Source organism: Pongo abelii, chromosome 4 (assembly GCF_028885655.2).
Source record: "Pongo abelii isolate AG06213 chromosome 4, NHGRI_mPonAbe1-v2.0_pri, whole genome shotgun sequence".
Taxonomy (NCBI): Eukaryota; Metazoa; Chordata; class Mammalia; order Primates; family Hominidae; genus Pongo; species Pongo abelii.
Genome location: NC_071989.2, coordinates 78833984 through 78857895, shown reverse-complemented (window position 1 = coordinate 78857895; position 23912 = coordinate 78833984). Strand labels below are relative to the sequence as shown.

Sequence of the window (23912 nt, the reverse complement as noted above, 5' to 3'; positions counted from 1 at the left end):
TCTGCCTCCCGGGTTCAAGCGATTCTTCTGCTTCAGCCTCCCAAGTAGCTGGAGTTACAGGCATGCACCACCACGCCTGGCTAATATTTTTGTATTTTTAGTGGGGATGGGGTTTCACCATGTTGGCCAGGCTGGTCTCGAACTCCTGACCTCAAGTGATTCACCCACCTTGACCTCCCAAAGTGCTAGGTTTACAGGCGTGAGCCACCGCTCCCAGCAAGTTTGGAACTTCTTAGAGACTAGTTAAATGGTTGTGACCAAAATGCTGATGGTGATAGGGACAGTGAAGTCCAGGCTGACAAGGCCTTAAAAGGAAACGAGGAATTTATTGGGAACTGGAGCAAAAGTCACACGTTATGCCTTAGCAAATAACTTGACTGCATTCTGCTTGTGTCCTAGGGATCTGTGGAAGTTTGAACTTAAAAATTATGACCTAGGGTTATCTGGCAGAAGAAATTTCTAAGCAGCAAAGCATTCAAGATGTGGCCTGCTGCTACTAACAGCCTGTGCTCAGATGTGGGGGCAAATGAATGACTTAAAGTTGGAACTTATATTTAAACAGGAAGCAGAGCCTAAAAGTTTGGAAAATTTGCAGCCTAGCCATGTAGTTAAAAAAAAAAACAAAAACATTTTCTCTAAGGAATTCAAGGAGGCTGTGGAGCAACCACTTGCTGATATTTGCATAACTGAAAGGGATCCAAGTGGTAATATCCAAGACAATGGGGAAAAGGCCTCAAAGGCATTTCAGAGACCTATGGGGCAGCCCCTCCTATCATAGGCCCTGAGGCCAAGGAGGACTGAGTGTTTTCCTGGGCTGGGCCCAGGGCCATGTTGCCCTGTGCAGCCTCAGAACACTGCTCCCTGCATCCAGATGGCTCCAACTGCAGCAGGGGCTCAAAGGGGCCTAGGTACAGCTTGGGCTGTTACTTTGGAGGGCATAAGCCATAGCCTTCACAGCTTCCATTAGGTGGTAAGCCTGCAGGCATACAGAATGCAAAAATGATGAATTCTTGGTAGCCTCTGCCTGGATTTCAGAGGATGTATGGAAAAGCCTGGGTGTCCAAGCAGAAGCCTGCTGCAGGGGCAGAGCCCTCACAGAGAGCCTCTGCTAGGGCAGCGTGGAGGGGAAATGTGGGGTTAAAGGCCCCACACAGAGTCCCTACTGGGGCACTGCGTAGTGGAGCTGTGAGAAGAGGGCTACTGTTCTCCAGACTCCAGAATGGTAGAGCCACTGTCAGCTTGTACCCTGCACCTGGAAAAGCCACAGGCACTCAACCCAGCCTGTGACAGCAGCCTCAGGGGCTGAACTCTGCAAAGCTATAGGAGCAGAGCTGCCCAAGGCCTTGGGAGCCCAACCCTCATATCAGCGTGCTACATGGAAACCAAGGAGATCATTGTGGAGTTTCATGATTTAATGACTGCCATGCTGGGTTTTGAACTTGCATGGGGCCTATAGCCCCCTTTTTTGGCAGATTTTTCCCTAATGGGAATATTTCCCCAACCCCTGAACCCTGATTGTATGTTGGAAGTAAATAATTTGTTTTTTATTTTATAGGCTCATAGGTGGAAGGGATTTGCCTTGTCTCAGATGAGACTTTGGACTTCTGAGTTAATGCTGGAATGAGTTAAGACTTTGGGGCACTGTTGGGAAGGCACGATTGTATTTTGCACTGTGAAAAGGACATAAGATTTGGGAGGGGCCAGAGGTGGAATGATGTGGTTTGGATATTTGTCTCTACTCATGTTGAATTTTATCCCCAGTATTGGAGATGGGGCATGGTGGGAGGTGTTTCGATCATGGGGGCAGGTCCCTCATGGCTTGGTGTTTGTTACCTTTGTGTTGATACTGAGTTCTCATGAGATCTGGTCATTTAAAAGTGTATGAAACCTGCCCCCTGCCTCCCCCCACTGTCTCTCACTTGTTTCTGCTTTCATCATGTGACATGTGTGCTCACCTTCTGCTATGATTTTAGTTTCCTGAGGCCTCCCTAAAAGCCGAGCAGATGCCAGCACCATGCTTCCTGTAAAGCCTGCAGAACCGTGAGTCAACTAAACCTCTTTTCTTTATGAAAGAAAGAAAAGGAAGGAAGGGAGAGAGGGAAGGAGAAAAAGAGAGAGGGAGAGATGGATGGAGGAAGGGAGGGAGGGCTTACAACCATGAGGACAGTCGTTAGGTCAATGAGGGATGACTTGGGAGTCCTATGAAGACTGATGTAAACTAGAATAAAGGGCATGATGAGCTTATGATTCGAAAGTATTTTGTCATAGAAACAGTTTATTTTCTGTAAAAGAACAGAGTAAATATTTTAGCTTTGTAGGCCACTGATAGTCTCTGTTGCTTTAAAAAATGTGAAAACCATTCTTAGCTTGAGGGCTGGATAGTCCAGGGCCATACTTTACTGACCTCTGCTTGAACTAAACGCCCTTAGAAGAAGCTCTGGAAAAATAATTTGCATGGAATCTTATGATTTTTTTTTTTTTTTTTTTTTTTTTGAGGCAGAGTTTTGCTCTTGTTGCCCAGGCTAGAGTGCAGTAGCGCATTCTTGGCTCACCGCAACCTCCGCCTCCTGGGTTCAAGCAATTCTCCTGCCTCAGTCTCTGGAGTAGCTGGGATTACAGGCATGCACCACCATGCCCGGCTAATTTTGTATTTTTAGTAGAGACGAGGTTTCTCCATGTTGGTCAGGCTGGTCTCGAACTCCCAACCTCAGGTGATCCACCCGCCTCGGCCTCCCAAAGTGCTGGGATTACCGGTGTGAGCCACCGCACCTGGTCAAGTATGATGGTTTTTAATAGTATGCACACATGGGACAAAACTCAACTGGTATAAAAGGGTATGCAGGAGAAAAAAAGCAAACCTACCTCTCTCCCTTCTCTGTCCACCAGCCATCCTGTTCTCCTCCCTAAACTCAATTATCATTGCCTGTTTTTTATATAAGTTTTCCATTAATTTATAAATATATCACGTGCATATATCTTGTCAGTCAATATTAAGAAATTACTAGGTTATTTTGTGTTTATGTGTTCACTATTACATTTAATGAGTTACGCTAGTTGTTGCCTCTTATATCCACATTCAGCCTTCATTGTCTGTTCTGTAGTAATAGATCTGGGCCCTGTAAATACCTCTCCCATGACAGCACGCACAGTGTAAAACTTTGTCAATCGAGGGTGCTGCTGACACACTGAAGGAGCAAGGGCTGCTTTTCCTGGTTCCATTGTGCTCCTCTAGGCAGACACCTGCAACACCTGTGCCATCTGTAATACCAGCTTCTGCAGCACATACACTCTGCTTCTGCAGCACCTCGTTCTGGCTGCACACTTCTTGGGTAGTGCCTAACTTCAGCAGCACCCAATGGCCAGCAGCGCACAGTACCCCCACATGAATGGCTTCCCTTGACATGCACAAGGTCCCTTCTCAGCAAAGTGCCCCAAGCCCAGCACCTCCTCCGGCTGCACCTCCACAGCCTCAGCAAACCTCTGTCTTTCACAGCTGTGTCCTCTCACACGAAGTCTGGATCTCAGCCCGGATCTCAGCCCTGAGCTTGCTTCTTTGAGTTGTTCTGTCTTAGCCTGGGGTGAAAAGCCCATATCGGCTGTTCCCTGTATCTGCCCAGGCTTCTCTTTATTCCTTACTACCCAATCCCCATTCCAATCCTCTGTTAATAACTCTTACGGACAGTCCCCAACTCATGATGATTTGACTTAGGATTTTTCTACTTTGCAATGGTGCAAAAGTGATTCGCATTCAGTAGAAACTGTTCCTCAAGTACCCATACGACCTCTGTTTTTCACTTTCTGTACAGTATTCAATAAATTGCATGAGATTTTCAATACTTTATTATAAAATAGGCTTTGTGTTTGATGATTTTGCCCAACTGTAAGCTAATATAAGTGTTCTCAGCGTGTTTAAGGTAGGTCAGGTTAAGCAATGATGTTCGGTAGTTTAGGTATATTAAATGCATTTCTGACATACAATATTTTCTACTTACAATGGGTTTTTCAGGATATAACCCTGTTGTAAGTTGAGGAGCATCTGTGTATTTATTTTATTTATTTATTTATTTGAAACGGAGTCTTGCTCTGTCACCCAGGCTGGAATGCAGTGGCGCGATCTTGGCTCACTGCAACCTCTGCCTCCTGGGTTCAAGCAATTCTCCTGCCTCAGCCTCCCAAGTAGCTGGACCACAGGTGCACACCACCATGCCTGGCTTTTTTTTTTTTTTTTTTTTTTTTTTTTTTTTTTTTTGTATTTTTAGTAGAGACAGGATTTCACCATGTTGGCCAGGCTGGTCTCGAACTCCTGACCTCAAGTGATCCGCCCACCTCGGCCTCTCAAAGTGCTGGAATTACAGGCGTGGGCCACTGCGTCCAGCCGAGCATCTGTATATTAAACTTTCCCCATTCACATTTCTGTGTGGTTTCTGTCTCCTGACTGGATTCTGATATAATGCTTAACAACCTTTCTAATTACAAAGGTATTACATATAAAATCAGACAAGCAAGAAGACAATCCATCCTCCCTTCTAGTACTCTTGCCCTCCAGAGGTAGCTCCAGTTAATGTTTTAGTGCTAAACTAGATTTATTTTTGTTTTAAATAGAAAAATAATGCAGGCACAAGTAAAACAAAAAACAGTACAGAATGGGAGAGAGTGAAAAGTAAGAATGGCTTCCAGGTCCACTTCCTAGAGGCACGCACTATTAACATTTTTAGATATATCCTTCCAGAAATTTTTTTCCAGTTTTATTTCGGTATAATTGACAAAATTATGTATATTTCAGTTGTACAACATGGATGTTCAACACGTTTTGGTATACATATACTTTCTGATATTATAAACGGTTACCACAAGCAAGCTCAGTAACATATTCAGAAATTCTTAATGTAGCTAGAAATATAAGTGGTTTTGTTTTTTGTTTTTTGTTTTGAGACAGGGTCTCGCTCTGTTGCCCAGGCTGGAATGCAGTGGCGCCATCTCGGCTCACTGCAACCTCTGCCTCCTGGGTTCAAGCAAGTCTTGCGTCTCAGCCGCCCTAGTGGCTGGGACTACAGGCATGTGCCACCACCCCTGGCTAATTTTTGTATTTTTAGTAGAGATGGGGTTTCACCATGCTGGCCAGGCTGGTCTTTTTTTTTTTTTTTTTTTTTGAGACGGAGTCTCGCTCTGTCGCCCAGGCTGGAGTGCAGTGGCGCGATCTTGGCTCACTGCAAGCTCCGCCTCCCGGGTTCACACCATTCTCCTGCCTCAGCCTCCCGAGTAGCTGGGACTACAGGCGCCCGCCACTTCGCCCGGCTAATTTTTTTTTTGTATTTTTAGTAGAGACGGGGTTTCACCGCATTAGCCAGGATGGTCTCGATATCCTGACCTTGTGATCCGCTCGCCTCGGCCTCCCAAAGTGCTGGGATTACAGGCGTGAGCCACCACGCCCGGCCTGCCAGGCTGGTCTTGAATTCCTGACCTCAAATGATTCGCCCACCTCAGCCTCCCAAAGTGCTGGGATTACAGGTGTGAGCCACCGCACCCAGTCGTAAGTGGTTTTCTAAACAAATGAGACCACAGCATGCACACTGTCCCTATATTTCATACTTGGGCAAGGGGAGGGGAGTTGACTTTTTTCTTAGTAAAAATAAAAATGAGGATAAAAGTATGGTTGTTTACCAACTTATAGTAGTATCATGAATTTAGAATGGTCTTCTGGCCGTTCAGAAAACTACTTAACTGGTAGGAATGAAATTCTGGACACTGACATTGATATAGACACTCATATCAAATATAATACTATGAAATACTATGATATGGAAATAATATGAAATCACTAGAGATAAAATATTTTCTACCCAAGTAGAGTGGATTCATAAGAAAATTCTAAATTATAGCATATATTGAACTCTGAGAAGCCTCTGGAATGAAGTCCTTTTTCCCTAACCCGTGTTTCCTCTTTACATTGGCAGTGGATAAAGGGAAAGTAAGTTAACTCTACTGTACCAAAGCTAGTTCAATATAGAAAACAGGTTCTACAAGGATTAAGGAATATTCTACAAGGATTAAGGAATATCTCTTGGCCCACAGAAGATTCACGTGGATCCTGTGTTAAACTCGTTTCATCCATGTATAAAACTGATTCAACCATTAAGTTAGCCATTTATTATATAAATTGAACACTTCTTCCATATTGTGGCTTTTAGATAGATTGGCAGACCTGTCCCCAACCCCTTCCTTGTTGACCATGGACAATGGAGGGTTAGCTGTATAAACTTGATTGAAGGGTTTGCCTTTAGCTGGGGTGGATTATTCAAGGACCTCAAAGGTATTGGTGATGATTTATTTCTTGAGCTTGGTGGTGAGTATGCAGGACTGTGTTTTGTTTTGTTTTGTTTTTTGTTTTGTTTTGTTTTTTAGCAAGCCTTACACATTTTCTTTCTTTTGTATGCAATATTTAGTAAAATAATTTTGGATAATTTGGTTTTTAGCATTAATCGACAACTTTTTTTACATCCTCAATGTGCCCCAAGACAAATTATTGATTCAGCAGTTTTTAGCTGAATCTTTTATTTCTGAATGATTGGAGAGAACGGCAGTATCCATTTCTGGAGAATATTTAAGTACTTAGATTGAGGATGTCTTTCTTTCATGACATTAAGCAATGCAATATCATCTGCATCCAAGAGCCAACTTAACATGTTCAGTCTAATGAGCCTTGGTAGTCGTAACACACATTGACTCAAAGACTTGACTGTTGTGGCTTGAGTTTTGATAACCTCTGTGAAATGCCTGGAGATGTCCAACTCCTGCAAGTTTGGCATGTTGTCCAGTGCTTGAAAGAAATTTCTGTATCCTTCCTCTGTAATCTTGTGATTGATTGAAAGCTTTAGGTTCTCAAGTTTCTGGAAACCTCCGTTGATTGCTACTTTGGCTACAAGAACAAAACATTCATGAAAATAGAATCATAAGGACTTCCATTTCAATAATGGTAGGCAAGGTTATTTGAATCAGCCTCCTCTCCCACCACTACTGCTAGTAGGAAGTACTCAATATAATTTTGTTTTTTGAAATGGGGTCTTGCTATGTTAACACGGGCTGGTCTCTTTTTCTTTTTTTTTTTTTTTTTCAGATGGAGTCTCACTCTGTCACCCAGGCTGCAGTGCAGTGGCGCGATCTCAGCTCAATGCAACCTCTGCCTCCCAGGTTCACGCCATCTTCCTGCCTCAGCCTCCAGAGTAGCTGGGACTACAGGCGCCTGCCACCATGCCCAGCTAATTTTTTGTATTTTTAGTACAGACGGGGTTTCACTGTGTTAGCCACAATGGTCTCGATCTCCTGACCTTGTGATCCACCCGCCTTGGCCTCCCAAAGTGCTGGGATTACAGGCGTGAGCCACCGCGCCTGGCCATCACAGGCTGGTCTCAAACTCCTGGACTCAAGTGATCCTCCTGCCTCAGCTTCCCAAGTAGCTGGGATTACAAGCACGTGTCACTGTGCCCAGCTTAATATAATATTTTTAAAATATCTCCTTAAAAACCCCAAAGAGCTGATGGGTTAATAAAGAACCACCTGGCAAAAATCTAAGGGAGAAGCAGAAACCAAAGAAGTACAGCCAAGCCTAAAGCACTGACGCCATTGTGCTGAGAGTTTCGCCATACTGGACAAGTATGAGCTTCTCTTTTGGTCTCACAGGAGTTCACATGCCAAGGCACATCGTGCCTACAAACCAGACTAAATTGGCCAGTCACAGTGGCTCATGCTTGTAATCCCAGCATTTTGGGAGGCCAAGGTGGGTAGATCACTTTAAGTCAGGAGTTTGAGACCAGCCTGGCCAACATGGTGAAACCCCGTCTCTACTAAAAATACAAGAATCAGCCGGATATGGTGGCACATGCCTGTAATCCCAGCTACTCGAGAGGCTGAGGCAGGAGAATCGGCTTGAACCTGGGAGGTAGAAGTTGCAGTGAGCCAGAATCCCACCACTGCACTCCAGCCTGGGTGACAGAGCAAGACTCTGTCTAAAAAACAAAAAACAAAAACACGAAAAAACAAAAAAAAATCCAGACTAAATTACAAGGGACTTCAGAGATTGTGGCAATTATGTCTTCCCCTTTTATAGAGAAGGGGGTGTGACATTTCTAAAGCCATGTCATCTGACTGTCCACTGCTTTGCCCTATTTCTGTTGCCCAGAAGGGACCCTCCTGTTTTTGAGACTAAGGGCTGTGAAGGAAATGAAAGCCAGGCACACCCTTTGTTCTTAATGAACACAGGTTGACTAGACTTTGGAATGGGTACGAAGCAGAGTTTTTGTTGTTTGGTTTAGGGGTTTTTAAAAAAAATTTTTTTTTTTTTTTGAGACAGGGTATCACTTGGTTGCCTAGGCTGGAGTGCAATGGTTCAGTTATAACTCACTGCAGCCTAGAATTTCTGGGCTCAAGCAATCCTCCCGCTTCAGCCTCCTGAGTCCTAGCTACTCAGGACTAGCCACCGTGCTTGGCTAATTTTTCAATTTTTTATGGAGACAAGGTCTGCTATGTTGCCCAATCTTGTCTCAAACTCCTGGCCTCAAGCAGTGCTTCTATCTTGGCCTCCCAACGTTTTGGGATCAGGCATGAGCCACCATGCCCAGCCTTGTTTTTAATTGCTAAACCTTTTTTTTTCTAACTTGGGCAAAGGTTAAGTTTGGTTTCAATCTAGAATCCATGGCTGTAGCTTGACTAAGATTAAAGAACAGAGGTACTGAGAAAATGTCTTCAGCTATGTCCTGAATAGGTATCTTCAGTAACATTCAAGAGATATTTCTCATTCCCCCACATGAAAGACACTTCTGGAGGGACTTGAAGAAAGACTCAGGTCTTCCACATCCATTCCCTTCTTTCCCTTGTTTCAGCATAACTCCCACTTCATATTGTGTGATTAGCCGGTTCTGTGATATGTCTGAATGCTGTCTCCTACAGGTGAAGTTTAAGCATTACTGACTAGGCAAACAATGGCCTCTCAGCTGTCCATCAGAAGAAGCTACAGAAAAGTAAGCTTTCTTTATTCAGTCAACAAATATTTATTGAGTTCCCACTATGGGCCAGACATTCTCTGCTGGATGCCGGGAAGAGAAAACACCTGCTCTCAGGAGGGAGAGCGACAGGGGTTACTGGCTCAAATCTGTGTGTGAGATTCAAGTTCTAAGGAAGGCTTTGACCTAATGTAGTGAGAAGAATAAAACACAAATAATTTATAGTAAATGAGGATGAGAGAGACCATAAAATTTAATGTTATTAAATTCTTCCTCATAAGGAGGAAGAAACAAGGCCTTTAAGAAAAAGGTTGTAAGTTGTCATTGTTTTTTGTTTTTTGTTGTTTTTTTTTTTTTTTGAGATGGGGTCTTGCTCTGTCGCCCAGGCTGGAGTGCAGTGGCACGATCTTGGCTCACTGCAAGCTCTGCCTCCCGGGTTCACACCATTCTCCTGCCTCAGCCTCCCGAGTAGCTGGGACTACAGGTGCCCGCCACCACGCCCAGCTAATTTTTTGTATTTTTAGTAGAGATGGGGTTTCACCACATTAGCCAGGATGGTCTCGATTTCCTGACCTCGTGATCCACCCGCCTTGGCCTCCCAAAGTGCTGGGATTACAGGCGTGAGCCACTGCGCCCGGCTGTGTTTTTTTTTTTTTTTTAAATATCATAAAATAACAGTGCTGAGCAGTAAGAAAATGAGATCCAGCCCTTGTAACACACCCGACAAAGCCTCTCCAATCGGGCTTTTACTTTCCTCTCCAGTCTTCTCACAACTCACTCCTGCCTCCTGCTCCAGACATTCCGTTTTTTTCCCCCAAGTTCTTCAAATATATCTGGTTCTCTTTAACTCCAGGCTATGACATAAGTGATTACCTCTGTTTGAAATGATGTCTCAATCCCTCCTCTACCAACTATGCCTGGGTCATTCTTCCTTTAGGTCGCGACAGAAATCTCAATTCCTCAGGCCAGGCACTGTGGCTCACTTGAGGTCAGGAGTTCGAGACTAGCCTGGCCAACATGGTGAAACCCTGTGTTTACTAAAAATACAAAATTAGCCAGGCGTGGTGGCATGCACCTGTAATCCTAGCTACTTGGGAGGCTGAGGCAGGAGAATCGCTTGAACCCAGGAGGCAGAGGTTGCAGTGACCCGAGATTGTGCCATTGTACTCCAACCTGGGCAACAAGAGCGAAACTCCGTCTCAAAAAAAAAAGAAGAAGAAAATAAAATTCAGTGAGCAGTACACATGATTTTTGTACTTTTCTGGGTGTATATTCATCTTCAGTTTTAAAAAGGAGTACTTAGGAGAGTATGTGGCCAGGTGTCTGAAACACCAGGTGACAAGAACACAGATTTGAGGGCTTGTATATCCACAAATGGGAGACCTTTTTGTACTTCCAAATCTGACCAGAATGCGCCTAAATCCACAGAAGGACACTAGAAGGAACAGTATGATAGTGAAAATGAGGAAGCGGGTTGAAAATTTCTAGAGGGGCAAATGTTTACATAGACATGTTGCAGCAGAAAGCTTGGCTATACCACTGGCTTCCATGCAAGCTGAAACACTAGCTCACCAATTTCCACCACGCTGTCATCATTCAAAGTCTTGAAAAATGAGAGGACTCGGAGACAATGAAGCTGCTGACACTGCTGGATGATCAGTTTGGCCACTCGATAAATTCCATCCCCAGTAGGAAGGATCAATTCTTCCAGGTTACTAAGAGAACCTAAAATGTAGGCTGTCAGAAAAGACCAAAAAGCTATTCTCTTTGTACTTTTTGTTCCTATGCAACAGTAATCTGAAAATCATGCATGGTCTAAATATCATGCACAGTCCAGGAAGCTCCATGTGGCGTAGAGGCCATTCCTCTCGCTCTCCAGGGGCAAGAGAAGGGCCAGCACGTGCTTCCATCTTCCTCGCTCCTCCAGACAATTCCTCCACCACACCCTACCAACCAATCTCTCCTGCACTGAAGTCCAGGCTGCCAATTAAATCTCCATTTCCTCATTTAGAATGAAGCTTTTCCTCACCTGCAGGTTCCTTTCCCAGTTCTGCAATGCCTTCAGCCACCTCCTTTCCCATTCCACCTCCCGCTGTCATCCTCAGTGATTCTGCACCGGCCTCCCGGCCCTAAAGCCTCACAGTCCACCACTCTTAGAACCTTCCTTTTCACTTTGACTCCTTCCTAGCATGGCACACTATAGATCATTTGATCATTAGAAAGTTAACTTCTGAGGCCTCACGCATGGAAATATATTAATAATTTCTAGCATAAAACAATGTCCCAGGCTTATCATTTTTTTTTCCCTGTCTCAGTTCTTGAAGCAGCCAATTTTGCAAGGACCCTGGTTCCTTTACGGAAGGACAGGATTTAGAAATCAGTATCTAGGCACTTGGTGTGTTCATTATTACTGCAGTGCCTTCTAGTCTCTCCACTGAGCTGAGAAATATGTATGTGTGTATCTATAGACATGTGGAGATCAATGTATATACATGGAGATCTCCATTTATGTATGTTCATAGGTTAAAAAAACTATGAGGCCAGACCAATATTTCCAATTCTAATCCAACACCTCAAAGCTCTTTCTAGCCTCACCTTTCAGTATTTGTAAATTCCTTTTCCAACTGTGAGGAAACGTGGCTCTCATTATACTCACTGTTTTGTTTGTTTGTTTTTGAGATAGAGTCTTGCTCTGCCACCCAGGCTGGAGTACAGTGACCTGATCTTGGCCCACTGCAATCTCTGCCTCCCAGGTTGGAGAGATTCTCCTGCCTTAGCCTCCCAAGTAGCTGGGACTACAGGCATGTGCCACCACACCCAGCAAATTTTTGTATTTTTTAGTAGAGATGGGGTTTCACCATGTTGGCCAGACTGGTCTTGAACTCCTGAGCTCAGGTGATCCACCCACCTCGGCCTCCCAAAGTGCTGGGATTACAGGTGTGAGCCACTGCACCTGGCTATGCTCACGGTATTATTTGTTTAATCAACCTGTGAGGTATGCCAGCCATCCCCTTGGCCCTGGTCCTACCTCTGCCACCTCAGCCCCCACCCACCTAGCTGCCTCCAAAGGAAGGGAAGAGGAGGATCCTGGCAATCTTTATGCACGCTTATGTTTGAGAAGCACTTTGAAAAGCACAGCTCTACAGTCCCTGTCTCCACTGCCTCCCTTTTTTTTTTCCCTGTTAGAATGTTTTCCATGAGCATACATTACTTTCATAATCATTTTTTAAAAATCAAAAAGTATTTAAATTCTATAGCTATCATTTTATGAAATATGGGTTTTCACATATTGAGTTTTCTTAACCTTAAAAGATAGATTTTTACCTATATTCTAGTAACCTTTGAAACTATGAGGTCTTATATTTGGAACAGATACCTGACAATGAAATTGCATAGTGCTATAATGACCAAATATGTACTCTAAGAAGTCATTCTGCTTTGAATGAGATCAAGTCTGCAGGTAAAACTGTAGTGAAGGCATTTGGTGGGTAGAAGTTGAGCATTACTGTCACTTCGTTCTGGTAAGCAAGGGTAGCTAATGCATATCTTGCTTCCTTGTGGCTAATTCAGAATAGGAGAAAAAGGATTCTAGGCAGAAAGAGAATAAGAATACGTAAAAAGCACTATTTTGTAAACATACCAAATTTTTCCGATGTTTCATCATCAGGAAATTGCTGGCCTTCAAGATTTAATATCTTCAGAGAAATAAAATTTGGCAAAATGGCAACTATGAAAGGGAAAATAAAAATTTAGTTATGTCAGCTACATCTCTCACAGCGAAGCGTAACATCTTTAAAATGAAGAAATTAGAAATTGATGTAATAATTCAGATTGAATTCATATGACTAGATAAAACAAATTTTTGCTCAGAAAATAATTCTGATAACTAGAAATGTCATTAAAATTCAAGAAATTTCAAATCCAACTGAGCTTAAAGGTAAAAAAGAAAATTCTAGAAACACATATACTTTATTATTTGAGAAACAATTTTTCTTTTCTTTCTTTCTTTTTTTAAAGAGACAAGGTCTCTGTCACCCAGGCTGGAGTACGGTGGTACCATCATAGCTCGCTGCAGCTTCAACCTTCTGGGCTTAAGTAATCTTCCTGCCTTAGCTTCCCTAGTAGCTGGGACTACAGGTACCACTGTGCCCAACTGATTTTTTTAAAGCTTTTTAGAGATGGAGGGCTCAAGCGAGCCTCCTGCCTCAGCTTCCCAAAGTGCTGGGATTACAGGCATGAGCCACCACACCCAGCCTCAAAATATGGCCCTTTTTATAGAGTGCTTAATATGACTCTGTGTCCATAGAAACATTTTAAACCACAATTGTAATATTATAACTCTTACCAAATGGGACGGGTTGAAAAAATGAATCCGAAAACTTAATTTCTGTGAGTTTCTTACAGGAAGCAAGTATAGTCATGAGAGACTCAAAATCCGAAAAGAAGTTACACTTCAGATGGAAAACATGAAGGTTTGGAGAATTTTGAATTAATTTTACTGTAAAAGATCAAGGATTTTCAGAAATTAGAAAATACTGCAAATTTCTATCAAAATTAGCCAAGTAGTTTATTATTTTGTTTCAATAATACTTCATTAAAACCAGGTACCACGATGTCATGATCTAAGAATCAGGTCACTGGGATTGGGTTCAGGTTCTGCAACTAGCAAGTAATGTGAATTTTGACACATTATTGACCCTCTCTGGGTAACAGTTTTCTCTTCTATAAAATACAGGCATTGACTCAGTAGCATCACCTTCAGCTTTAACATCTAATAACTCTAAGTTTGTACATGACATTTACATAATAAGAATACAAAGAGGCCAGGTGCTGTGGCTCATGCCTGTAATCCCAGCACTTTGGGAGGCTGAGGCGGGTGGATCATCTGAGCTCAGGAGCTCAAGACCAGCCTGGCCAACATGGTGAAACCCTGTCTTTACTAAAAATACAAACATTTGCCAGGCGTGGGTGGCAGGCACCTGTAATCCCAGCTACTCGGGAGGCCAAGGCAGGAAAATCGCTTGAGCCCAGGAGGCAGAGGTTGCAGTGAGCGGATATTGCGCCACCAAACTCCAGCCTGGGCAACAGAGCAAGACTGCATCTCAAAAAAAAAGAAAAAAAAGAAAGAAAGAAAAAAGAATACTATACAAAGAAACAGCCGGGCATAGTGGCTCACGCCTGTAATCCTAGTACTTTGGGAGGCTGAGGTGGGCGGATCACCTGAGGTCAGTAATTTGAGACTGGCCTGGCCAACATGGTGAAACCCCGTCTCTACTAAAAATATTTAAAAATTAGCCGGGCGTGGTGGTGGGTGCCTGTAATCCCAGCTACTTGGGAGGCTGAGGCAGGAGAATTGCTTGAACCCAGGAGACGGAGGTTGCAGTGAGCCAACACGGTGCCACTGCACTCCAGCCTGGGTGACAGAGTGAGACTCTGTCTCAAAAAAAAAAGAAACATAAAAGGAATGACAACTCTGAAGCAAAACCTAAATTTGTTGCAAAAATTGCTGACAAATATAACTACCACCTCCAGCTTCGGTGTATATATGTATACACACACACACACACACACACACACACACACACAAATATATATATTTTGTGTGTGTGTGACAGGGTCTTGCTCTATCACCGAGGCTGGAGTGCAGTGGCATGATCATAGCTCATTGCAAGCTTGACCTTCTGGACTCAAGTGATCCTACCAGCCCCCTGAGTAGCTAGGGACTATAGGTGCACACCATCATACTTGGCTAATTTTTTATTTTTTTAGTAGAGACGATGTCTTGCTATGTTGCCCAGCCTGGTGTTGAACTCCTGCTCTCAGGCGATCCTCCCGCCTCGGCCACCCAAAATGCTGAGATTACAGGTGTGAGTCACTGTGCCTGGCCAACAATGAAGTTTTGCATGCAACTCTTTATGTCAATTCCATAGAGTTGTATATTTCTTCAATCTTTAGTGTTCAGTGTTTACTAAGTTAAGGAATGATGGTGCCTAAGTCATTTTGCTAAATGATGTATTTCAGAAAGATGGCTGCACCAGTTTCCATGAACTATTAGGATAGGCTGGTGAGAAACAGGGAAATACTTCCAATGACTACGGATTAGCAGATTTCCTTCCTGCTGAGCTGGCAGATCTGCAAGTTGCAATGTAAGACTAGCCTAACCAAAAACAAAATAAAATAACCCTACAAATTATTTTGGAGTGGCAACATTATATTAGGGATTTCTTTTTTTTTTTTTTTTCTGAGATGGAGTTTCACTCTTGTTCCCCAGGCTGGAGTACAATGGCGCGATCTCGGCTCACACTGCAATCTCTGCCTCCCGGGTTCAGGTAATTCTCCTGCTTCAGCCTCTCAAGTAGCTGGGATTACAGGCATATGCCACCATGCCAGCTAATTTTTGCATTTTTAGTAGAGACGAGGTTTCACCATGTTGGTCAGGCTGGTCTTGAACTCCTGACCTCAGGTGATCTGTCCTTCTCGGTCTCCCAAAGTGGTGGGATTACAGGTGTGAGCCACCAGGCCCGGCCTATATTAGGGATTAAGAACTCAGATTTTGGAGTCAAAATTCCTGTATTTGAGTCACAGATCTACATTTCCTTAGCTGGATATTACAAATTACTTTATCTCTTTATGTCTCAGTTTTCCCAGCTACAAAATAGCATTAATAATAGTACTTTACTTCGGCCGGGCACGGTGGCTCACGCCTGTAATCCTAGCACTTTGGGAGGCCGAGGTGGGCAGATCATGAGGTCAGGAGATCAAGACCAACCTGGCTAACACGGTGAAATCCCATCTCTACTAAAAATACAAAAAATTAGCTGGGCGTGGTGGCAGGCGCCTGTAGTCCCAGCTACTCGGGAGGCTGAGGCAGGAGAATGGCAAACCTGGGAGGTGGAGCTTGCAGTGAGCCGAGATCGTGCCACTGCACTCCAGCCTGGGTGACAGAGCGAGACTCTGTCTCAAAAAAAAAAAATAAATAATAATAATAATAATAATAGTACTTCATAGAGTGGGTATGAAGACTGAGTTCATATTTGTGAAGTGCATAGGATACTTCCTAGTGTGTAGTAAAGGCTCAATAATTACAAACAGCGCTCTGCTTTCTTAATGAGAAAGAGTGCTATTCCTCACAATTTACCATGGATACAGGCTACAGCCTTAGAACCACAGGAACTTTAACTATTAAATAAATTATTGGCCGAGTAGCTTTTCCAACTTATGTAAAAACAAGTATATTAAAGTGCCATCCTTACCTAGTTTGGAAGGATCATACTCAGCTGAAATTTGGATCAATAATTTCTCCATATGGTGGAAGTTTGGAAATTCTTCAGGAATGACTGAGAAAACATTTATTTTGCCCTCCAGATCCACAGACAGTTCTTTGAGGCACAGGAACTTATCCAGATTAGGAAAGATTTGGTCTGGAAAGCAGCACACAGTTTCCCATTATTAATCTAAAGAGTTCTGAATGGACATTTTAAAACTGTCATTTTGATTCATCCAGCTATTTTCACATGCAAACCTTCCACATACCATAAAACATTCTTTTTTTTTAAAAAAAAAAAAAAGAATACATATATGAAGATATTGCTGTTTGCAGCATTTACTGATTACACACTGTATGGGAAGCCCTGTGCTACTCTTCAGACTCACAAAAAGAAATATAGCATCTTGGCCAGGCACGGTGCCTCACACCTGTAATCCCAGCACTTTGGGAGGCCGAGGTGGGCGGATCATGAGGTCAGGAGTTTGAGACCAGTCTGGCCAACACAGTGAAACCCCGTCTCTACTAAAAATACAAAAAAAAATTAGCTGGGTGTGGTGGTGTGCATCTGTAATCCCAGCTACTCAGGAGGCTGAGGCGGGAGAATCACATAAACCTGGGAGACAGAGGTTGCAGTGAGCCAAGATCGCGCCATTGCACTCCAGCCCAGGCTACAGTGTGAGACTCCATCTCAAAAAAAAAAGAAAAAAGAAAAGAAATATAGCATCTCTTCAACAAATGGTTGGGGACAACTGGATTTGCACATGCGAAAGAATGAAGTTGGATTCCTATCCCTCACCATGTAAAAATAAATCAACTCAAAATGGATCAACGACCTAAATATAAAAGCTGAAATCACACAACTCTTAGAAAAAAACATAGGAGTTAATCTTCGTGACCTTGGATTTGGCAATGGATTCTTAGATACGACACCAAAAGGACCAGCAATAAAAGAAAAAACAGATAAATTGGACTTTGTCAAAATTTAAAACTTTCGTGCACAAAGGACGTTATAAATAAAGTAAAATGACAACCTATGGAATGGGAAAAATATTTTCAAACTGTATATCTGATAACAGGTTGAAATCCAGAATATACAAATAACTCTTACAATGCAACAAAAACAACAACAATTTTTAAATGAGCAAATAGATATTTTTTCAAAAAGTGAAAAGATACTTAACATCATTTTAATGATTTGCATTAGAGAAATGCAAATCAAAACCACAATGAGATACCACTTCACAACTACTAGAATGGCTTTATGATCATCACAAAACAAAATGGGCTGGGTGCGGTGGCTTATGCCTGTAATCCCAGCACTTTGGAAGGCCAAGGTGGGTGGATCATTTGAGCCCAGGAGTTCAAGACCAGACTAGGGGCCAGGCACGGTGGCTCATGCCTGTAATCCCAGCACTTTGGGAGGCCGAGGCGGGTGGATCACCTGAGGTCAGGCGTTCAAGACCAGCCTGGCCAACATGGTGAAACCCCATATCTACTAAAAATACAAAAATTAGCTGGGCATGGTGGCGGGAGCTTGTAATCCCAGCTACTTGGGAGGCTGAGGCAGGAGAATGGCGTGAACCCAGGAGGTGGAGCTTGCAGTGAGCCGAGATTGCGCCACTGCACTCCAGCCTGGGGGACAGAGCAAGACTCCATCTCAAAAAAAAGAAAAAGAAAAAGACCAGACTAGGCAACATAGCAAGAATCTGTCTCTACAAAAAATAAAAAATTATCCAGGCACGGTGGTGCATGCTGGTAGTCTCAGCTACTCAGGAGGCTGAGGCAGGAGGATCACTTGAGCTCAAGAGGTTGAGGCTGCAGTGAGCCATGATTGCACCACAGCACTCCAGCCTGGGCAATAGAGCGATACACTGTCTGAAAAACAACAATGAAAACAAAAACAGGCCGGGCATGGTGGCTCATGCCTGTAATCCTAGCACTTCAGGAGGCCAAGGTGGCTGGACTGCCTGAGCTCAGGAGTTCGAGACTGGCTTGGGCAACATGGTGAAACCCCATCTCTACTAAAAATACAGAAGTTAGCCAGGTATGGTGGTGCACACCTGTAGTCCCAGCTACTCAGGAGACTGAGACAGGAGAATTGCTTGAACCCGAGAGGTGGAGGTTGCAGTGAGCCAAGATCTCGCCACTGCACTCCAGCCTGGGTGACAGAGTTAGACTCTGTCTCCACAAAAACAAAAACAAAAATTAACAAGTGCTGAAGAGGATGTGGAGTAATTTGAACCTTTGTACATGAATAGTGGGAATGTAAGATGGTGCAGCTACTGTGCAAGTTCCTCAAAAAGTTAAACATAGAACTACCATATGAATCAGCAATTCTGCTTCTAGGTATATACCCAAAATGATTACAACAAGAACTTAAACCGATACTTATAATGCCAATGTTCATTGCAGCATTATTTATGATAGCCAGAAGGTAGAAACAACCCAAGTGTCCCTCAGCAGCAGAATGGATAAACAAAATGTGCTGTATACATACCATGGAATATTAGCTATAAAAAGGATGAAGTTCCTTTTCAAAGTTGATACATAATAATTGTACATATTTATGGAGTACGTGTGAAGGAATGAAATTCCAATATAGGCTACAACATGATGTACCTTGAACAATATGCAAAGTGAAATAAGCCAGACAAGTGATTCTGCTTATAAACAATATCTAGAAGAGGCAAATTCATAGAGACAGAAGACAGAAGAGAAGTTATCAGGGGCTGGTGGGAGGGAAGATTTTTTTTTTTTTTTTTTTGAGACGGAGTCTCACTCAGTAGCCCAAGCTGAAGTGCAGTGGCGTGATCTGGGCTCACTGCAACCTCTGCCTCCCAGGCTTAAGTGATTCTCATGCCTCATCCTCCCGAGTAGCTGGGACTACAGGCACATGCCACCATGCCCAGCTAGTTTTTTGTATTTTAGTAGAGACGTGGTTTCACCATGTTGCCCAGGGTGGTCTCAAACTCCTGAGCTCTGGCGATCCACCCTCTTCGGCCTCCCAAAGTACTGGGATTACAGGCGTGAGCCACCGCGCCTGGCCCGAAGATTTATTGTTTAATGGGTACAGAGTTTGGGATGATGAAAAGGTTCTAGAGATGGATAGTGGTGATGGTTGTACAACATAGTGAATGCACTTAATGCCACTGAGTTGTACACTTAAAATGATTAAAATGTAAGTTTTGTTACATGTATTTTACCATAATAAAAAGTACTTGAAAAAAGTTGAAAAATTTTCTAAATTTGGTAAATCTCAACCCACACATCCCAAAAAAGTTCAGTGCACCTCAAGCAAGATACATACAAAGCAAAGCACATCTAGGCATATAACAGTCAAACTGCTTAAGACCAAAGCAATACTAGCAACAATTGGAAAATGAAAAAATATTTTTAATGACATTTATAATACTTTCAAAAGATATGAGTATCTAGAAATAAATTTAATGAAAGATGGGTTAAGTCTACACTGAAAACTATCAAATAGTGCTTAGAGGAGTTAAGACACAAATAGATGAAGATATTATTTCCCATTAATTTATTTATTTGCCAGGGACTACAGGCCTTTCTTCCTTTAGGCAGCTAGGGTGAAGGTAATTTCTAAGCATCATCTTACATATAGCTAATTCTTTTACTAGTAACAGATAATTCATGTCTTTATTAAGAACCTTCAATAATTTAATATAAATATTTTATTCATTTTATCTGAGTTATTGGAAAACTTATTATTCAAGGACTTTTCACTAATTCATGCTACTGTCAAAAAAACATTAGTGAAGGTTTATTTTATATCTATTCTATCAATGAGCATTCATGCTTTCACGGCCTCAGAAGTTTTCAACCACTTAAAGTAAGAAAAAGAAATTATACATCAGAATAGTCATCCAAAATATATACAGGTATACCTTGTGACTGGATTGTCCCTGAGACTTCAAGAGATTCCAGGGAAGGCAGGGTGAGAAGCAGTTCCTGTTCGGCTGCACTGAGTTCCAACTTGCTTATGGAGCACTTGGTGACAGAGGCCTTAGACAGCTCAAGAGCTGGGCGGATGCTTTCAATAAAGCCTCTGCTGTGGTTTAAATGGAGTTCGATGCGCTGTGAAGCTGAGAAAACTGTCATTAGAATCTCGAGCATCTCGTGGTCTACAGCATCAATATCATTCACATTGACTTTGAGACAGGGAATCTTGTACTGCTTTGGAGAAAGTTTCCAATAGCCAGTACTAAGGTCTGGTGAAGCCCTGCGCTGCATATCCATATAGCTCTTTACGTCATCCTCTTTTTCAGCTAAATTTCGCTCCCATTCATTCATAGGTTCAAAGGCAGAAGCATAGTCCTGATCTATAGTTGGTACCTGTGATTTGTCAAAACATGTTTCCAGGACTGAAAAATGTGCTCTGGGTGATGTCTTATTTCCTTGTATCGAGAAGTGGATGCTCCTCAACAATGACAAGCTTTCTGGGTGGTCGAAAAAGTACTGTAAGTTAAGTGCACCCAAAGTCAGTGTTCTCCCTTGAAGGAATTGCAAAACAAATGGAGAACACGCAGCAACAGTGTTGCTTTGATAAGCAATTTTCAGGGCAAGAACCAGTAAATGTTCTGAAACCATTGAAAAGTAAGCTTGTGGGCAAATTTGCCACAATCCCCTAAGTAACTGCATCTTCAGTGAAATTTCTGGCTGGTGCTTTAAGTAGTCATCATTTTCAGATATATTCTCCAATGACTCTTTGTTATCCACTAAATGGAGCAAATGAGACACAATTTTGGGCCCTGCTTTTGTTGAAGGGAGGCTGGAGACATAGTTCAAAAAATTGTTGTAGGCACTTACAGTCATCATGGGTGAGTTGATTTGTTTCAAATGATACAGTCCCAAATCTTGATGTTCCTGCCTATCTGATTCCAGGAGTTCAATCAGCCTCATCCCCGCAAGAAATTCTTGGAAGGCAGGACTTAAAAACCGGTAGAATGGTCTTAGTCTCTGGGCTGTAAATTTGCTCATCAAGCACATGGTTAGATCTTCGTCTTCATCAACCCCTGCTTCTGCGAGATCATCATCATTAAACTCAAAGCAACACGAAAAAAACCCTTTCAAGGCCAGCTCACCACAGGAGGACACAGTTGCTTTAAGAAGTTCAGCTGTCGCTTTGTTCCTTAAGAAAAGGCGTTCCATATAGGACTTGAAAACAGCCACATCATCAAAGGATGGGTCAAAAGGATACTGAAACCAATGAGCACAGATCGCCGCCACAAAGAGAGGAGTTTTCTGAATCTTCTGCAAACTTTGGTTCTTTCCAAAGTAAACCATAAACTTTCGCAGACGAGTCATATTATGTGAAAAGAGCTTCCGTAATATAAAGACAGTATTATAAAAGGGAAATGCTTTGATCTCTAGAATCGTCTCCAGGTATCGGCGGATGTCCCTGGCCTTGTCTGTACGGACAGCAATCAATAGGCAGGCCCGGGACAAGTGGTTTTTTTGAATCAGTTTTCCTATGACTTGAGGGATTGAACATATTTCTTTGTAGTCATCTAAAAGGAATAAGACCTGATTCTTTAACTGCTGGAGGATGTTCCTCATGCACATTTCAGTAACAGATCCTTCTTTCTCTAGGAGTTGGTCACAGATGATACTGGCCAGCCCCTGGTCTGGTCTGGTGGAACTAAAGGAGAGGTAGAAAACCAGCTGGAACCTGTTTAACAGGGGACAGCATCCAGATGCCCACAGAAAAGCTATTTTCTTCAGGAGGACCGTCTTTCCACTTCCAGCTTCACCCTCCACACACATGACAGAGTTCAAGTTGGCAAAGACCTCAGGCAGCACCAGAGGCTCTTGCACAGGTTTGCTGATGTGTTTTGAAGCAATGGACAGATCACAGCCCAGCAAGTGGTCCGTGGCCAGATCGGAAGAGATATCAAGCAAAGACATGTGGCGGAAACTGGCGCTGGTATAAGCTGCTCTCAGCTGCTCATTCAGATTCTTTGCCTCTTGAAACCACTGGGCTTCACCCTGTGCCATTTCTGTGGAGAGAAAGAAAGGGGACACAACAGGGATTCATAGTCACATCTCCCTCAGTCTGAACACCATGCCCTTTTCATTCCATGATTCTGCCTGTCTACTACGAATGGGTTAGGATTTTCCACAGCCATCCATGATTCCCACATTGCGATCATCTCATAGGTTTTGGCACAAAATCAGAATGTGGGAAGCATGTGTCCAAAGTGCCACACTTGAAGCAGGGACCTAGACATAATGTGTGCTTATCATAAGCACCATGCATCTCAGGAAAGAGGCCAGGCAAAGTGACTCATGCCTGTAATCCCAGCACTTTGGGAGGCCGAGGCAGGCGAATTGCTTGAGCCTAGGAGTTCAAGACTAGCCTGGCCAACATGGCAAAACCCTGTCTCTACAAAAAATACAAAAATTAGCCAGGTGTGGTGGCACATGCTTGTGGTCCCAGCTACTGGGGAGGCTGAGATGGGAGGATCACTTGAGCCTGGGAGGTCGAGGCTGCAGTGAGCCATGATCTTGCCAATGCGTTCCAGCCTGGGGTACAAAGTAAGACCCTGTCTCAAATAAAATAATAAAATAATAAAATAAAATACAATACAATAAAATATAAAATAAAATAAAAATCTCAGGAAAGAAGCTTGCTGATTGGTGCTTCTAAGGACTGGTTTGCTTGTACCTGAGACATGTTGCCTACTATCAGTTTGGTCCTGCCTGCACTCTGGAGAAGCCACAAGAACCTTGATTTTTGCTCATACACGACACTGTTGCAATGCTGCTCCTCTTTGGAAGCTCTTTGGACAATTATAAATACTCTTTTTTTGCAACTGCCCTGTATACAAATATATTTACAAATAATATAATCCCACATGCTACTTCAAAGTTCTTACCTGGCACTATAGGATCAACTGCTATTGAATCTTCAGGATTGCTTTCACTTGTGGTTTCCTTTGAAAAATAAAATCTTTTCTTAAATCAAAATTTGTATAGGAGGGTGGTGCATCATGTTGTAATCACTGGGGACTAAACATCTTCTAAACACAGCCCACCCTCAAATATTTATGCTGATTGAAGGGAGGGGTGCTCCAAATATAAAGCAATTAATAATCTGCAAACATCTGCAAGAGTGTGTGTTCTTCAGTGGTTCATATATGATACAATCCATAGGTGAATACTATCCAGGTAACAAGAATCATAGTGTCTTGAGCAAGAAGGATCCTCCAAAAGTCATTAGGTGCAGCCTCTGTCCTTGGTTAACTACATTTTTAATATTACACATCCAGTATTTAGAAAGGTTATGTTTCTTCCTTAAAAAATAAGCTATTTCTACACCCCCAAACTTTTTTCTTTAGTGCCATTTTTCAATTCACATAAAAAATCAAGTGAATAGCAAGTTGGTTTGTGTGTGTGTGTGTGTGATGACAAACATAACATACCTAACACACAGCCTCAAAATAAGGTGGTATGTGTGTGCATTAAATTAGTAGTGGCTTATATCCCAGAGAACTATGTAGGATTTCTCAGCTTAAAGTAGTCAGCCTGTTACCTGGGTTTATGATTTTGTTGGGCACTTGCTTTTGTTAAAGTAACATCTTCTCAACCCCTAAAAAGGCCAAGTAGCAAATCCAGCCTTATTGCCCTCC

At 42.8% G+C, this 23912-nt stretch overlaps 1 protein-coding gene across 2 annotated transcripts in view; it reads right to left on the bottom strand.

Annotated features, from left to right (window-relative positions):
- Positions 1 to 4728: 4728 nt before the first annotated feature.
- Positions 4729 to 23912, bottom strand: part of NAIP (NLR family apoptosis inhibitory protein) — a 49529-nt gene continuing 30345 nt past the window's right edge. For both annotated transcript variants that reach the window (XM_002815630.6, XM_063724139.1), the window contains 7 exons: positions 23160 to 23217; positions 20169 to 22280; positions 16250 to 16417; positions 13342 to 13494; positions 12637 to 12723; positions 10569 to 10733; positions 4729 to 6916 (listed from right to left, as the gene is read on the bottom strand). In XM_002815630.6, the coding sequence (XP_002815676.4) occupies positions 6552 to 6916; positions 10569 to 10733; positions 12637 to 12723; positions 13342 to 13494; positions 16250 to 16417; positions 20169 to 22280; positions 23160 to 23217 (3108 nt within the window). In that variant the 3' untranslated portion in view covers positions 4729 to 6551. The remainder of the gene's footprint in view (positions 6917 to 10568; positions 10734 to 12636; positions 12724 to 13341; positions 13495 to 16249; positions 16418 to 20168; positions 22281 to 23159; positions 23218 to 23912) is intronic.